The 13697-nt window shown below is 47.6% G+C and overlaps 1 protein-coding gene across 1 annotated transcript in view; it reads right to left on the bottom strand.

Annotated features, from left to right (window-relative positions):
* LOC138663584 (oocyte zinc finger protein XlCOF8.4-like) overlaps nucleotides 1-12788 on the bottom strand; it is a 51540-nt gene extending 38752 nt beyond the window's left edge. The window contains exons 1-6 of the mRNA XM_069749839.1: nucleotides 12718-12788; nucleotides 11000-11145; nucleotides 10691-10870; nucleotides 10485-10608; nucleotides 10308-10405; nucleotides 10019-10109 (exon numbers count right to left, since the gene is read on the bottom strand). Coding sequence (XP_069605940.1) covers nucleotides 10019-10109; nucleotides 10308-10405; nucleotides 10485-10608; nucleotides 10691-10870; nucleotides 11000-11077 — 571 coding nt within the window. The 5' untranslated portion in view covers nucleotides 11078-11145; nucleotides 12718-12788. The remainder of the gene's footprint in view (nucleotides 1-10018; nucleotides 10110-10307; nucleotides 10406-10484; nucleotides 10609-10690; nucleotides 10871-10999; nucleotides 11146-12717) is intronic.
* Between the last annotated feature and the right edge of the window lie 909 nt (nucleotides 12789-13697).

Genomic DNA, 13697 nt, shown 5'->3' with positions numbered 1-13697 from the left:
GGGAGTGGGGCCTGTATTGTCGCAGGGTGTGTCTCCTGGTAAATGGCAACCATGCGCATACTTTTCTAAAAAACTTTCACCAGCTGAGAGAAACTATGATATTGGTAATAGGGAACTCTTAGCTATCAAATGGCGTCATTTTTGGAGGGAGCGGTTCACCCGGTGATGGTGATTATTGACCATAAGAATCTGGTTTACTTGGAGTCGGCAAAACATCTTACACCTCTTCAGGCAAGGTGGGCATTATTCTATACCAAGTTTAACTTCTTTGTTACTTTTACCCAGGGGAGCAAAAATGTTAAGACAGATGCTTTGTCCCGTTGCTTTCCTGGGGGAGGTGATAAGTGCAAACCGGTACCTATTTTACAAAAAGGGGTAGTGAGGGCATCTATATACTCCAATCTTGAAAGAGAGGTTGCTGACACTCAGGGGGACACCCCTGCTACGTGTGCACTTGGTAAACTGTTTGTACTGGTCAATCTCCATCTTAGAAGCCTCAGTGAACATAATGATACGGTGTTGGCTGGGCATCCGGGGAATAAGGCCACTGCAGATCTACTTACTCTGCATTTTTAGTGGCAAGGTGCTTATAAGAATGTTCAGGAGTATGTGGCCACCTGCAATATCTGTGCGTGTTCTAAGACCTCACATACTCGTCAGGGGTTCTCCTACCATTGGAGATTCCCAGCAGACCTTGGACTCATTTGTCGATCGATTTTATTACGGATCTACCTGTGTCTGCAGGGAACACTGTAATCCTGGTGGTGGTGGAAAGGTTCAGTAAAATGTCTCATTTTATTGCTTTGACTAATGACAAAACTCTGGCGCAAATCTTCGTCGGGGAAATAATAAGACTGCATGGGATTCCTAAGGATATTGTTTCGGATCGGGGCGTACAGTTTATTTCCAAATTTTGGAAGGCGTTTTGCACCCGTCTGGGGATCCATTTGTCTTTTTCTTCTGCTTTTCCCCCGCAGTCTAACGGGCAGACTGAAGGGTTAATCAGAATTTAGAGGCATATCTGAGATGTTTTGTGTCTGAGAATCAGGAGGACTGGGTGACCTACTTACCATTGGCTGAATTTGCAGTTAATAATCGCTGTTAGGAATCAACTGGTAAGTCCCAGTTTTTCGGGGCATATGGGTTCCATCCGCAGTTTAGTTCGTTCGATGGTGATCACCCTTCTGGTTTACCGGAGGAGGAACAGTTCTCTTCTTCTATTTCTACTATATGACAGGGGGTGATTAATAATTTGCGAAAGATGGGTTCCAAATATAAAAGAGTGTAGCTGATCGGAGATGTTTGGTGGGTCTGAACCTGTGTGTTGGTGACTTGGTATGGCTGTCCTCAAGGAACATCAAGCTAAAGGTTCCATCTTCGAAATTGGGTCCCAGGTTTATTGGTCTTTATAAGATCTTAGCCGTCATCAGTCCGGAAGCATTCCGCCTTGCTCTGCCACCTACTTATAAAATCCATAATGTTTTTCACCGTTCACTTCTCAAGAATTTCGTGGCATCTGCAGGACCTTCACCTCTGCCACTTTCTCCTGTCATTGTTGATGGTAACCTGGAGTTCCAGATAGCAAAGGTCTTAGACTCTCGTCTTGTTCGTCGGTCACTTCAATACATGGTGCATTGGAAGGGGTACGGTCCTGAGGAGAGGATGTGGGTTCCAGCTTCTGACGTCCATGCGGCCAGATTGGTTCAGGCCTTTCATGCGGCTCACCCAGATAAACCTGGCCCTGAGGTTCCGGAGGTCCCTCATAGAAGGGGGGGTACTGACAAGGAGTTACCGCGACAGAGCACTACCAGAAGACCGCAGCATCTGATGGCTCCTGCTTCGCCACTGAGAAGTACTTCTCTGGCGTATTAAAGGTGTTTCTTTTCTTTCAGCAGGACAGGGGTTAATAGGCCATGTGGAAATCCCTGCTTTCAGCTGTGCTCAGTTAGCCACTCCTCTCTCCTGTAAAAGCTAGGACTTCTGGCCTGGCCATATCCTTGTCTGAGATAGCATTTGCTAGGTAGACCTGGAGAAGTTTATTGTATGACAGTTGTTTGGTTTGTATGCTTGGAAATTCCTCATCCTTACCTGCCTTATTTTCTTCCCCGGTTCTTCACAACCTGGTGAATACCTCTGCTATTTGTGAGAGTATATTTTGTGTGAGTGGAGATTTTTACCCTTGTCATCTTTCCCGTTTGTCGGGTTGGTGTACTGCGGTACACGGTAGTGCCTCTCTTCCCCGGGTGGGGAAGGGGACAGACAGAGGGCTGCAGTTAGGAGACAGGGCAAGGGCGGAGGCCCCATCATCCTCCCATCTGTGGTATCCCGGGGAACAGGGTGAGTTAGGGCGCCTTGAAGACACTCAAGATCCAGCGACTGGGGGAGATGTTCACCCAAGCAGGGATAAAGAGGGAGAACCTCCCCCCCTACCTCTGACCTGACATCATTGGGGGGACTTTTTTGAAGATGTAGAGGGCCTTCTGAACATACACTGCTCAAAAAAACAAAGGGAACATTAAAATCCCACATCCTAGATATCACTGAATGAAATTTTCCAGTTGTAAATCTTTATTCATTACATAGTGGAATGTGTTGAGAAGAATAAAATCTAAAAATGATCAACGAAAATCACAACTAATATCACACGGAGGTCTGGAGTTGGAATGATGCTCATAATCAAAGTGGAAAATGAAGTTACAGACTGATCCAACTTCCCTGGAAATGCCTCAAGACAAGGAAATGATGCTCAGTAATGTGTGTGGCCTCCACGTGCCTGTATGACCTCCCTACAACGCCTGGGCATGCTCCTGATGAGGCGGCGGATGGTCTCCTGAGGGATCTCCTCTCAGACCTACACTAAAGCCTCCATCAACTCCTGGACAGTCTGTGGTGCAAGGTGACAGTGGATGGTGCGAGACATGATGTCCCAGATGTGTTCAATCGGATTCAGGTCTGGGGAACAGGCGGGCCAGTCCATAGCTTCAATGTCTTCATCTTGCAGGAACTGCTGACACACACTCCAGCCACATGAGGTCTGGCATTGTCCTGTATTAGGAGGAACCATGGCCAACCGCACCAGCATATGGTCTACCAAGGGGTCTGAGGATCTCATCTCGTTACCTAATTGCAGTCAGGCTACCTCTGGCGAGCACATGGAGGGCTGTGCGGCCCTCCAAAGAAATGCCACCCCACACCATTACTGACCCACTGCCAAACCGGTCATGCTGAAGGATGTTGCAGGCAGCAGATCGCTCTCCACGGTGTCTCCAGACTGTCGCATGTGCTCAGTGTGAACCTGCTTTAATCTGTGAAGAGCACAGGGTGCCAGTGGCGAAGTTGCCAATCCTGGTGTCCTGTGGCAAATTCCAAGCGTCCTGCACAGGGTTGGGCTGTCAGTACAACCACCATCTGTGGACGTTGGGGACTCAAACCATCCTCATGGAATCGGTCTCTAACAGTTTGTGCAGACACATGCACATTTGTTGCCTGCTGGAGGTAATTTTGCAGGGCTCTGGCAGTGCTCCTCCTGTTCCTCCTTGCACAAAGGCTGAGGTAGCGGTCCTGCTGCTAGGTTGTTGCTGTTGCCCTCCTACGGACCCCCTTCACATCTCCTGGTGTACTGGCCTGTCTCCTGGTAGCAAGTCCAACATCTGGACACTACGCTGACAGACCCAGCAAACCTTCTTGCCACAGCTCTCATTGATGTGCCATCCTGGATGAGCTGCACTACCTGAGCTACTTGTGTGGGTTGTAGAGTCCTCTCATGCTACCACGAGTGTGAAAGCATAACCAACATTCAAAAATGACCAAAACATCAGCCAGAAAGCATTGGTACTGAGATGTGGTCTGTAGTCCCCACCTGCAGAACCACTCCTTTATTGAGTGTGTCTTGATAATTGCCAATAATTTCCATCTGTTGTCTATTCCATTTGCACAACAGCATATGAAATTGATTGTTAATAAGTGTTGCTTCCTAAATGGACAGTTTGATTTCACAGAAGTTTGATTTACTTGGAGTTATATTCTGTTGTTTAAGTGTTCCCTTTATTTTTTTGAGCAGTGTATATTCAAACCCCTCCCTATCCTTGAAGTCCCAGCTCTTTCTTTTTCCTGGAGGACGTCCCTATCAAATATCCTCCTCCGAAAAGAAGGCTTCCACCGACAAAAGTGGAAACCCCTTTTTCTTGTCACCTGCTTTCTCCAAGATGTCTTCTAGCTTTTGCCTGAAGAGAAACTGGCCGTCACATGGGATGAAGCAGAGTCTATTTTTTGAAGGCAGGTCTCCTGGACACCCCTTCAACCATAAGGCCTGTCTAGCCACATTGGATATGCTCACTGACCTAGCCACTAACCTCACTGAGTCTGATGAGTAGTCTGCTGGAAAGGTCGCTGCTCCCTGCAACACAATCATATTGGACAAGATCTCATCTCTTGGAGGATTTCGCTACTGCCCTGTCGATTTTAGAGCTTTTATTTCAACCCTCCGAGTCCTTCTCCTCAAAGGGGTATCTCCTTTTAGAAGATGAGGGCAGGCTAACAGATCTCTCCGGCTTTTCCCATTCTTTATCTATGAGCGCCTTTATCCTGGAATTACCCAGAAAGGTGCGCTTCCTCCAAGCCCCAAACATAAGATCCTCTAGGGATTTAGGTGCTCTTTCCTCCTTAAGTCCCATTGTCGACATGACTGCCCTAACCAGTCTGTGTACTCGACCGGAAAGCAAGGACAGACCACCTACATCACTGTCCGAGGAGAAGGAGGACGAGGATTCAATATGATTTTCCCCACCAGATTGCGAGGCATCCGATTCTGTGACAAACTCGAGCTCTCGTTTCCCTTTTTTAACACTGTCTTTAGGGAATCTTGCACTTCCACCCTGATTATGGCCCTTTGATTTTTGCATGCAGTCAGAGCAGAGATCTTTCTGCCAATGAACTGCCAGCAGGGTTTTTACAAAGGGCACACACCTTATTCTTCCTTTTGGCACTAGCCTTCCTAGGCCCCTAGTGATTTAAGCAAAAAATGGCCCCTATTAAGGTGATATTCTCGTAGATCACTCATCACCTGCTGTCAAATCAAGGGTATCGGATTCGGAGGCTGATCGGGGGTACGTACAACATCCCTCCTGGATACCGAGGAGTCCCGGGATCTCTGGCCGAAATGTCTACCACTCCTACAGCTGTTCCTTTTAGAGAGCGCCCGAACTGGTGACCAGGCACCGATACTGGTGATTTCTGCTGCTGCTGTAAAGGCTGCTGCTGCTGTCCACTTCGATACTCCATGATGGGGAGCTTTGGACATAAGCGCATCTTCTGTGGTCATCCCTCCTTAAAAGAGGGATCCACGGCGCTTCCCGCCTCATCCGTTGCCCAAACAATGCCCCTCCACCTGCCCCGTGTGAAGTATCCAAGCTTTTTTGCCCTGGGTGCCGCCATCTTAGCCCCAGCGCACGCTCACCGACGTCACACGGGCACGCCTATTCGCAGGGAGCCTTGTTTGCGACATCAGAAGTGCGCCCCCTGAAACCGGGCTCACTACGGAGTGGCAGTCAGAAGGCAGAGGAAGGAGAGTGGCGCATATACATCGAGGCCCACTGGAAATGCGAATGGTGCCTCCAGCACCCGACGTCCAGCATACAGGCGCTCTTGCCTATACTTCGAGTGCTGGGATGAGTATGAAAAAAAATTAATTCTTCATCCCACCCGGGTCTCAGCACGAGTGTTTCCATCAGGACAGGAAACCCAACTGAAGCAGTGGAAAGGTATTGCCCTTTTATTTCAGTTGGATTCCGGTCCTAACTGGGTGGATCCCTCTCTCAGGCCTGCTGTCATGGGTATAGGGAAAAAGGATTTCACAAAGAAATTTCAACATTTCCAAATGGAGGATAATGTTGTGGTCTAGTGGCAAAAGCAATAAGTTACTTACCGGTAACGGCGTTTTTCGTAGGCCCATGAAAGCACCACGAGAGAAGGGATCCGCCCTTCAGGAACAGGAAACCTACAGATACAAAAAGGGCGGCACTTCTCCCACGTATCAGTTGTATTTCCGAGCCTGTGAGGACTACCATGATTAATGGCAAACATATATAAACAGTATATACAAATATCTTATTTCAACTATATCCCACGTGAAAGAACTTTTCTTTTTTTTTTTAAGGAAGTGCAGCCCGCATGTGAAAAGGGAGGGAACTAAGGGTGCTGTCATGGGCCTCCGAAAACCGCCGTTACCGGTAAGTAACTTAATTCTTTATTTGGATTCCCATAACAGCACCACAAGAGATTTACAGAGATATAAGCTACCTTAGGGAGGGACTACAAACACTCTGTTGCAAAAAAATCACAGTGGACAGCAAGTGCTAGTAAAAAGATGGAAAAAACAGGGTATTTGGTTGATACGTTTTTTGCAAAAAATGTATATTAAGCCGTGCTACCAAACGTCAAGGTATACCCATATCAGAGCAGTCCTAACTAATGTATGTAATCCCTATCTGATGGATTTAAAACCTGGTCATATGTACAATACCTGTATGAGCAGGATTCAGAAAAGGAATGTCCATGTGAACACGCTGGACAGAATGGCTCCTGTGCGCACAGCTCAAAAAAAGAGGGGTGGAGACCTCCCCAGTTTTGTGGACACAAGAAAACAATTATGTGAAACCAGAACACATGAGCTGCGCGCACAGTAAACAAGCCCGTAGAGACATGTTCACACCACCAAGAGACTTGAAAACACAAAAAAGCACAGTAAAACCAAAAACACTAGGTTGCACAAAAATCACAGTGGACAGCAAGTGCTAGTAAAAAGATGGAAAAAAACTGGATATTTGGTTGATACATTTTTTGCAAAAAATGTATATTAAGCCGCTCTACCAAACGTCAAGGTATACCCATATCAGAGCAGTCCTAACTAATGTATGTAATCCCTATCTGATGTATTTAAAACCTGGTCATATGTACAATACCTGTATGAGCAGGATTCAGAAAAGGAATGTCCATGTGGACACACTGGACAGAAAGGTTTTTTCAAGTCTCTTGGTGGTGTGAACATGTCTCTACGGGCTTGTTCACTGTGCGCGCAGCTCATGCGTTCTGGTTTCTCTTAGGGAGGGACTATAGCCTGCAGCACCCTTAACCCGAAGGTGAGATCTGAGGAGAACCCCAAGTCCAACCGATAGTGTTGGAAAAAGGTGGAAGGGGATGATCATGTGGCCGCTTAATATATCTGGTCGATTGACATTCCCGATCTTTCCGCCCAGGATGAAGCCATGGCCCAGGTGGAATGCGCCCTCAGATTCTGCGGAGCCGGACCCCCACCTGTTGTATAAGCTAGAGAGATAGCCTCCCTAGTCCATTTTGCTTGCGTGCATTTTGATACTCTAAGCCCTTTCCTAGGACCTTGGAAGGGTAAAAATAATGCATGATCCTTCTTCCAAGTATTAGTAGTTGAGATGTATTCTAGAAGACATCTTTTAACATCTAATGTATGGAGTTTTTCTTCCTTAGGGTTAGAAGGGTTAGGAAGAAAGCATGGCAAGACTATTTTCTTCGACCCGTGGAAGTGGGATGCTACTTTGGGCAAGTAGGCAGGGTCTGGCTTCAGGACTACCCTGTCCTGTAAGAATTCTGTATAAGGGTGAAGTCTGGAAAGTGCCTGGATATCTCCTACTCTACGAACAGATGTTATTGCTACCAGGAAAGCCATTTTAAGGGATAGCATCTTTATTGAGGCTGACTGTAGGGGTTCAAACGGGGCCTCAGTCATAGCTGAAAGGACTAGGTTGAGATCCCATGGTATGCTTTTATTTTCATGTATGGGTCTAGCTCTACCAGCTGCCTTAATAAACCTAGAAACCCAATAGTTATTGACAACAGGGTCATCCAGGGCTGAGACCTGCACCTTCAGTGTCTGGTGGAAAGACTCAACTCCAAACCCTTCTGCAGAAATTCTAGGATCTGTCATATCGGAACCCCCTCTTTGATGTTAAAATCTGAAGAGGCCAGGAACTGTTTCCAGGTTCTACAGTATATTTTTGTTGTAATTTGATTTCTACTCTTCAGAAGGGTATCAACTCAATTTGGGGAGAAGCCTCTATCTTTCAACAATGACCTCTCAAACTCCATGCCATCAAATGAAGTCCCATCACTTGTGGACAGTTGATCGGCCCCTGGCAGAGCAGGTCCGGAAGGTCAGGAAGCACCCAGGGATCGCATACCGATATAGTTCTGAGCCAAGCGAACCAGGTCCTCCTGTGCCAAAATGGGGCAATAAGTATGACTCTTGCCCGATCTTCCCTGATTTTCCTCACTACCAGAGGTAACAGGGTCAAGGGTGGGAATGCGTAGGCCAACGAAAAATCCCATTTTATCAAGAAGGCGTCCACTACCAGAGGATTCTCCGTGGGATTTAGGGAACAGAATTTTCTCACTTTTCTGTTTTCTCTGGTGGCAAAGAGGTCCACCTCTGGTTGACCCCATTTGTGGACAATCTGATTGAAGATGTCCATGTTCAGAAACCACTCTCCTTGCCTTAGAGCAGTGTTTCCCAAACTCCAGTCCTCACGGACCCTACAGGTCATGTTTTCAGGAGTTCTTTAGTATTGCACAAGTAGAGGAAGTATCAAGGCATCAGGAATTGTCTCACCTGTGCAACACTATGGAAATCCTGAAAACATGACCCGTGGGGTCCGTGAAGACTGGAGTTTGGGAAATACTGCCTTAGAGTATTGCAGCTTAGAAAGTCTGCTTTTATGTTTTCCTTCCCTCTGATATGAAATGCTCTTAAAGATTGAAAATGTCTTTCTGCTGTTTGGAATAGGCGATTTGCCACTTGCATCAAGGCCTCGGAACGTGTTCCACCTTAGTGATTTACATAGACCACTGCCACCTGGTTGTTCGAAAGGATCTTGACATGGTGACCCTGTAGATAGTTGGAGTTTTTTAAGATAATTCAATTTCCATCAACTCCTTCTGGTTTGATGAGGCTGTTACCCGGTAGTCCCACTGTCCCTGAACCACAATGTCACCAATACGGGCCCCCCACCCTGAGGGACTAGCATCCGTGGTTATTACACGAGTTATGTGAGTTACCCAGGGAACTCCTGAAGAGAAGTTGTCTTTGCTTAGCCATCACCTAAGAGATGTAAGGGTTAACGGACTCAATGATATCTGACCCTGCAGGGACCCTTCCAAGGTTCTATCGTTAACTAGAACATCTCTCTATAAAGGTCTAGTGTGAAACTGAGCCCACCTGACAGCTGGGATACACGACGTCAGGGACCCTAACAGGGACATAGCCTGTCTAAGGGTCATGGAGAGTCTATCGATTGCCCTTAACGCCTGTTGTTGCCAAACTCCGGTGGGCGCCGCCATTGTGGAATCACTGCGCATGTGCAGCAACCCGGTGACCTGTAAGCGCCCACCGGCCCCGCCTCCAACGTCACCATGGCCCAGTAACGCTTTCAGCCTGCGTTCAGAGCGGCGCGGGCCGCCAGGCTGGCCAGCAGTGCTCCGGACAGCGCCCACCATCATGCCCCTGGCTCCACACAACCGTGCTGAACCACACACCCGCCGGAACAGAAACTCCTGGGACATACTCATATAGCGCTGGCCTCCATGGAGACGGAAATCCTCCGGACTCCGCTCCCTGCTGCGAACGCCATCGCCGTGCAGCCCAACCAGGACCACAGTGACGTCTCCAGAAACCCCGCACCGGCCGAGGTAGGAGACCCCACCGCTACCTGATTCGGCCAGCCGGGGAACCATAGGATTCTTCTTCTGTAGGATCCGGTCCCTACAGGAACAGGAAACCAACTGATACATGGGAGAGGTGACGCCCTTTTTGTATCTGTAGGCTTCCTCTTCCTGAAGGGGGTATCTCCTCTCTCGTGGTGCTGTCATGGGAATCCGAATAAATGGTGATCATACAATTGTGATACGGCTGTATTACACCACTGATAAAGCAGCCACAGCTGGGAACTGAGAAGAATCTGTGACTCCTCTGAATTTAGTGGTTGCTACTCACCTGGGTAGTCATATGTAGGAATCTCCTCTTTACACTGCTCATCACCCCTCACATATGTCTCTGTAGTATTAATATGGGTCAGATCTTCATCCTGAAACAATTATTGTAAAAGTGACAGACAAATGGAGAAGTCACATCTATGATCAGCTCTAATCCTGCCATCTCCACCGTTCTCATTACACAAGTATAAAACATATAATACTGATGGATAAAACAAGACTCAGCACAAGACCTTCACAGCCGTCTACACATCATAGGGGAGATCTCATGACACCATCTCTCCATCTACCTGATGATCCTGAGGAACACTGGGATCTTCTTGTTTACAGTCCTGTGGAAGAAGAGGACGGGGACATCTCTCTGGTGTCGTCTTCTTACTGAATAGATCTGGAGGAAACACATATAGGGACTGAATTCACTCTTTACATACAGATAATTATAGGCCGTGTGTATTTAGTCCTATTACCTGGTGATGTCAGGAGCTGGGGGACCTCCATCATGACGTCCTTGTACAGATCTCTGTGTCCTTCTAAATACTCCCACTCCTCCATGGAGAAATAGACAGTGACATCCTGACACCTTATAGGAACCTGACAATTGCAATGATACCGTCATCCCCCAATCCCTTCATAGCGTTACTGTATAATGTCCCAGCATTCCCAGCAGTGTCACCTCTCCAGTCAGCAGCTCAATCATCTTGTAGGTAAGTTCTAGGATCTTCTGGTCATTGATGTCGTCATGTATCAGGGGGTGAGGTGGAGGCCCTGTGATTGGGCTCAGGGGTCTTGTGCCTCCCTCAGACACAGGGTCCTGACAGCGCTCACTAGAGGTCTTCTTCACTACTGTGTAATCCTGGTTATTGAGAGACACATTAATAAATCTCACTACAAACATTTCCAGAGTCCTCACCCCTCCAGTTCTGTCCATCTGTTATTCCCATAGACAAGAATGATGTAATGTGACGTCATCAGAATCTCTCACCTCTCCAGTAAGCCGGAAGAGGATCTCTAGGGTGAGGTGTAATATCCTCTCCGCCATCTTGTCTCTGTCCATATCCATCTTTGGTAAATCAGGAAAATTCTCTTCTATAGAAGATCTTCACTGAGAGGATCCAATATTGTAGAGACCTGAATGAGAAGATGAACCAATGTAACATCATAAAAATCCTGTATAATAATACAATTACTGGAGATAATTAGGGAAACATATGAGGAGATTTATTATTTTACAGTATTTAGTTTTCTTCTTTACATCTACTAATAAAACCTATATATTTTAGGTCACAGACAACAAGCAGTTTCTTCCTCGGAGAAACATTTGCAAAGAGTTTGTATGTTCTCTCAGTGTTTGCGTGGGTTTCCTCCAGGTATTCCGGTTTCCTCCCACATTCCAAAGACATACTGATAGGGAATTTAGATTGTGAGCCCCAACGGGGACAGCGATGATAATGTGTGCAAACTGTAAAGTGCTGCGGAATATGTTAGCGTTATATGAAAAAGAAAAAAAAAGAAGTACAATATGTCATCAGAAAACCATGTCACAATCATCAGGATCCATTGAAGCGTTCCAGAGTTAGAACCTCATAAAGGAACAGGAAAGATATATATCTTGGTACCGTGTTAGCCAGTAGATAGAAGGTATAAAAGGTATCAACCACTGAGGACTCTCAATTCTAAATATTTTTCACCCTCATAAAGGGACAGTGGACCGAATTGTAAAAATTGGTCCGGTCATTAACGTGCAAACCACCCTTGGGGGTTAAAGCAGCTGGGCACCTGATCTCTATTAGGGCTGTCTCTGCTGCGATGTTCTGTGCATAAAAGGCATCCTACCCGTAAGGGAGGTGCCTGGGCAACGTGTTCATTCTTTAGGATCATGGCGCCCTGCTCAGGCCATAGTCTGTTGCTTGCTTCATACTAACACCTCTGTCTCCTCAGAATCCTCTGCCTGCAGTTCCCTATCCTGGATCCATCTGGACACTCCGGTTTCCACTCCAGGCTGACCAAGTCTCTCCTCATGGAACCATCCAGATATCGCTGCCAGCTGGATCAGCCTTTCCGGGATTACACAAAGCTTCCAGAATTCTCTCCACTGTCTTGTTTATACAGTCTGTACTGATCACCCCTCTGGTCCGGGTATCGCGACATTTAGGCCACCAGGTGTAGCAACAGGGGAATCCCTGTATAGAGGTATACCTTGCCTGCTGCTCCACTACATAGTTCAGTGTCTTGGTCCAGACGGTCGTCCTCTCAGGCATCTCTCCCTTTTGTTAGAGCTTCTTATAAATAAATATCTTTGGCTTTTGGAAGCGCATTCTCCTGTCTCTTGTGTATACACTGCTCCATCAGTGGTCTAGTGAGTCCACTATCCATCCTCAAGCCCTGAGGGCGTAACACCGTCTTTCATAGTTGGGTCGTTTGTATCTATCAGCGGAACAAAACCATTGTGATTCTTATAACACAAAACCCCCCTAAATATAACATTTCTATAACACCCCCACAATCTGTGACTCTTCAGGGTAAATCGCTCTCTCACCATTGGATTAGAGCTGATACTATGAAGCTAAAGTGACTGAACAGACTTTCTGTCACCTCCATAAAGGGGCACTTTACTGTGTTTGTCAGAACTGTCCGAGGATTATTAGATGTGATAGTTTCCCCCCAATTAGAAGGGACACCTGTGGATATTGGGGTCTTTACCTGCTACAGGTCTGGTGTGGACCCTCCACCCACAGTTACGCACTCCTCATCTATGGCCACCCTCTGTGCGCACAGGACCTGTGATGAGGTCACACGAGGGGAGGAGTCAGGAGTCACATGATCAGGGGCCTCAGTGTATGCAGGACTCTGCTGTACTGGTTGTCATGCTGCTGGATGAGGGGAAGTTTATGTGTGGGGTCAGGAGGGGTTTACAGTGTGGATGTAGCTGAGCCGCATGTGTATGAGGTGTACGGAGCGGAGCCGTGTGTGTACGAGGTTTACGGAGCGGAGCCGTGTGTGTACGAGGTTTTCGGAGCAGAGCCGTGTGTGCACAAGGTGTACGGAGCGGAGCCGTGTGTGTACGAGGTTTACGGAGCAGAGCCGTGTGTGTACGAGGTTTACGGAGCAGAGCCGTGTGTGTACGAGGTGTACGGAGCAGAGCCGTGTGTGTACGAGGTGTACGGAGCGGAGCCGTGTGTGTACGAGGTTTTCGGAGCAGAGCCGTGTGTGTACGAGGTGTATGGAGCAGAGCCGTGTGTGCACGAGGTGTACGGAGCAGAGCCGTGTGTGTACGAGGTGTACGGAGCGGAGCCGTGTGTGTACGAGGTTTTCGGAGCAGAGCCGTGTGTGTACGAGGTGTACGGAGCGGAGCCGTGTGTGTACGAGGTTTTCGGAGCAGAGCCGTGTGTGCACGAGGTGTACTGAGCGGAGCCGTGTGTGTACGAGGTTTACGGAGCAGAGCCGTGTGTGTACAAGGTGTACGTAGCCCCGCCTGGTTATTGGCTGTCTAACAGGTGTGAAACATACGGGGTGAGGACTCAAGGGGAAAACTGGAATGAAGGTGCCGTGGTAATGGGGCTGTGACGTTGCTGTTGAGTTTTATATACAGTACAGAGCAAAAGTTTGGACACACCTCATTTAAAGGGAACCTGTCACCCCCAGGTGTTTTTAACTAATGCTGCATTCTGTCAAACTGGCTC

Source organism: Ranitomeya imitator, chromosome 2 (assembly GCF_032444005.1).
Source record: "Ranitomeya imitator isolate aRanImi1 chromosome 2, aRanImi1.pri, whole genome shotgun sequence".
Taxonomy (NCBI): domain Eukaryota; kingdom Metazoa; phylum Chordata; class Amphibia; order Anura; family Dendrobatidae; genus Ranitomeya; species Ranitomeya imitator.
The sequence above is the reverse complement of the archived record's forward strand: the minus strand, read 5'-3'. Positions and strand labels throughout refer to the sequence as shown.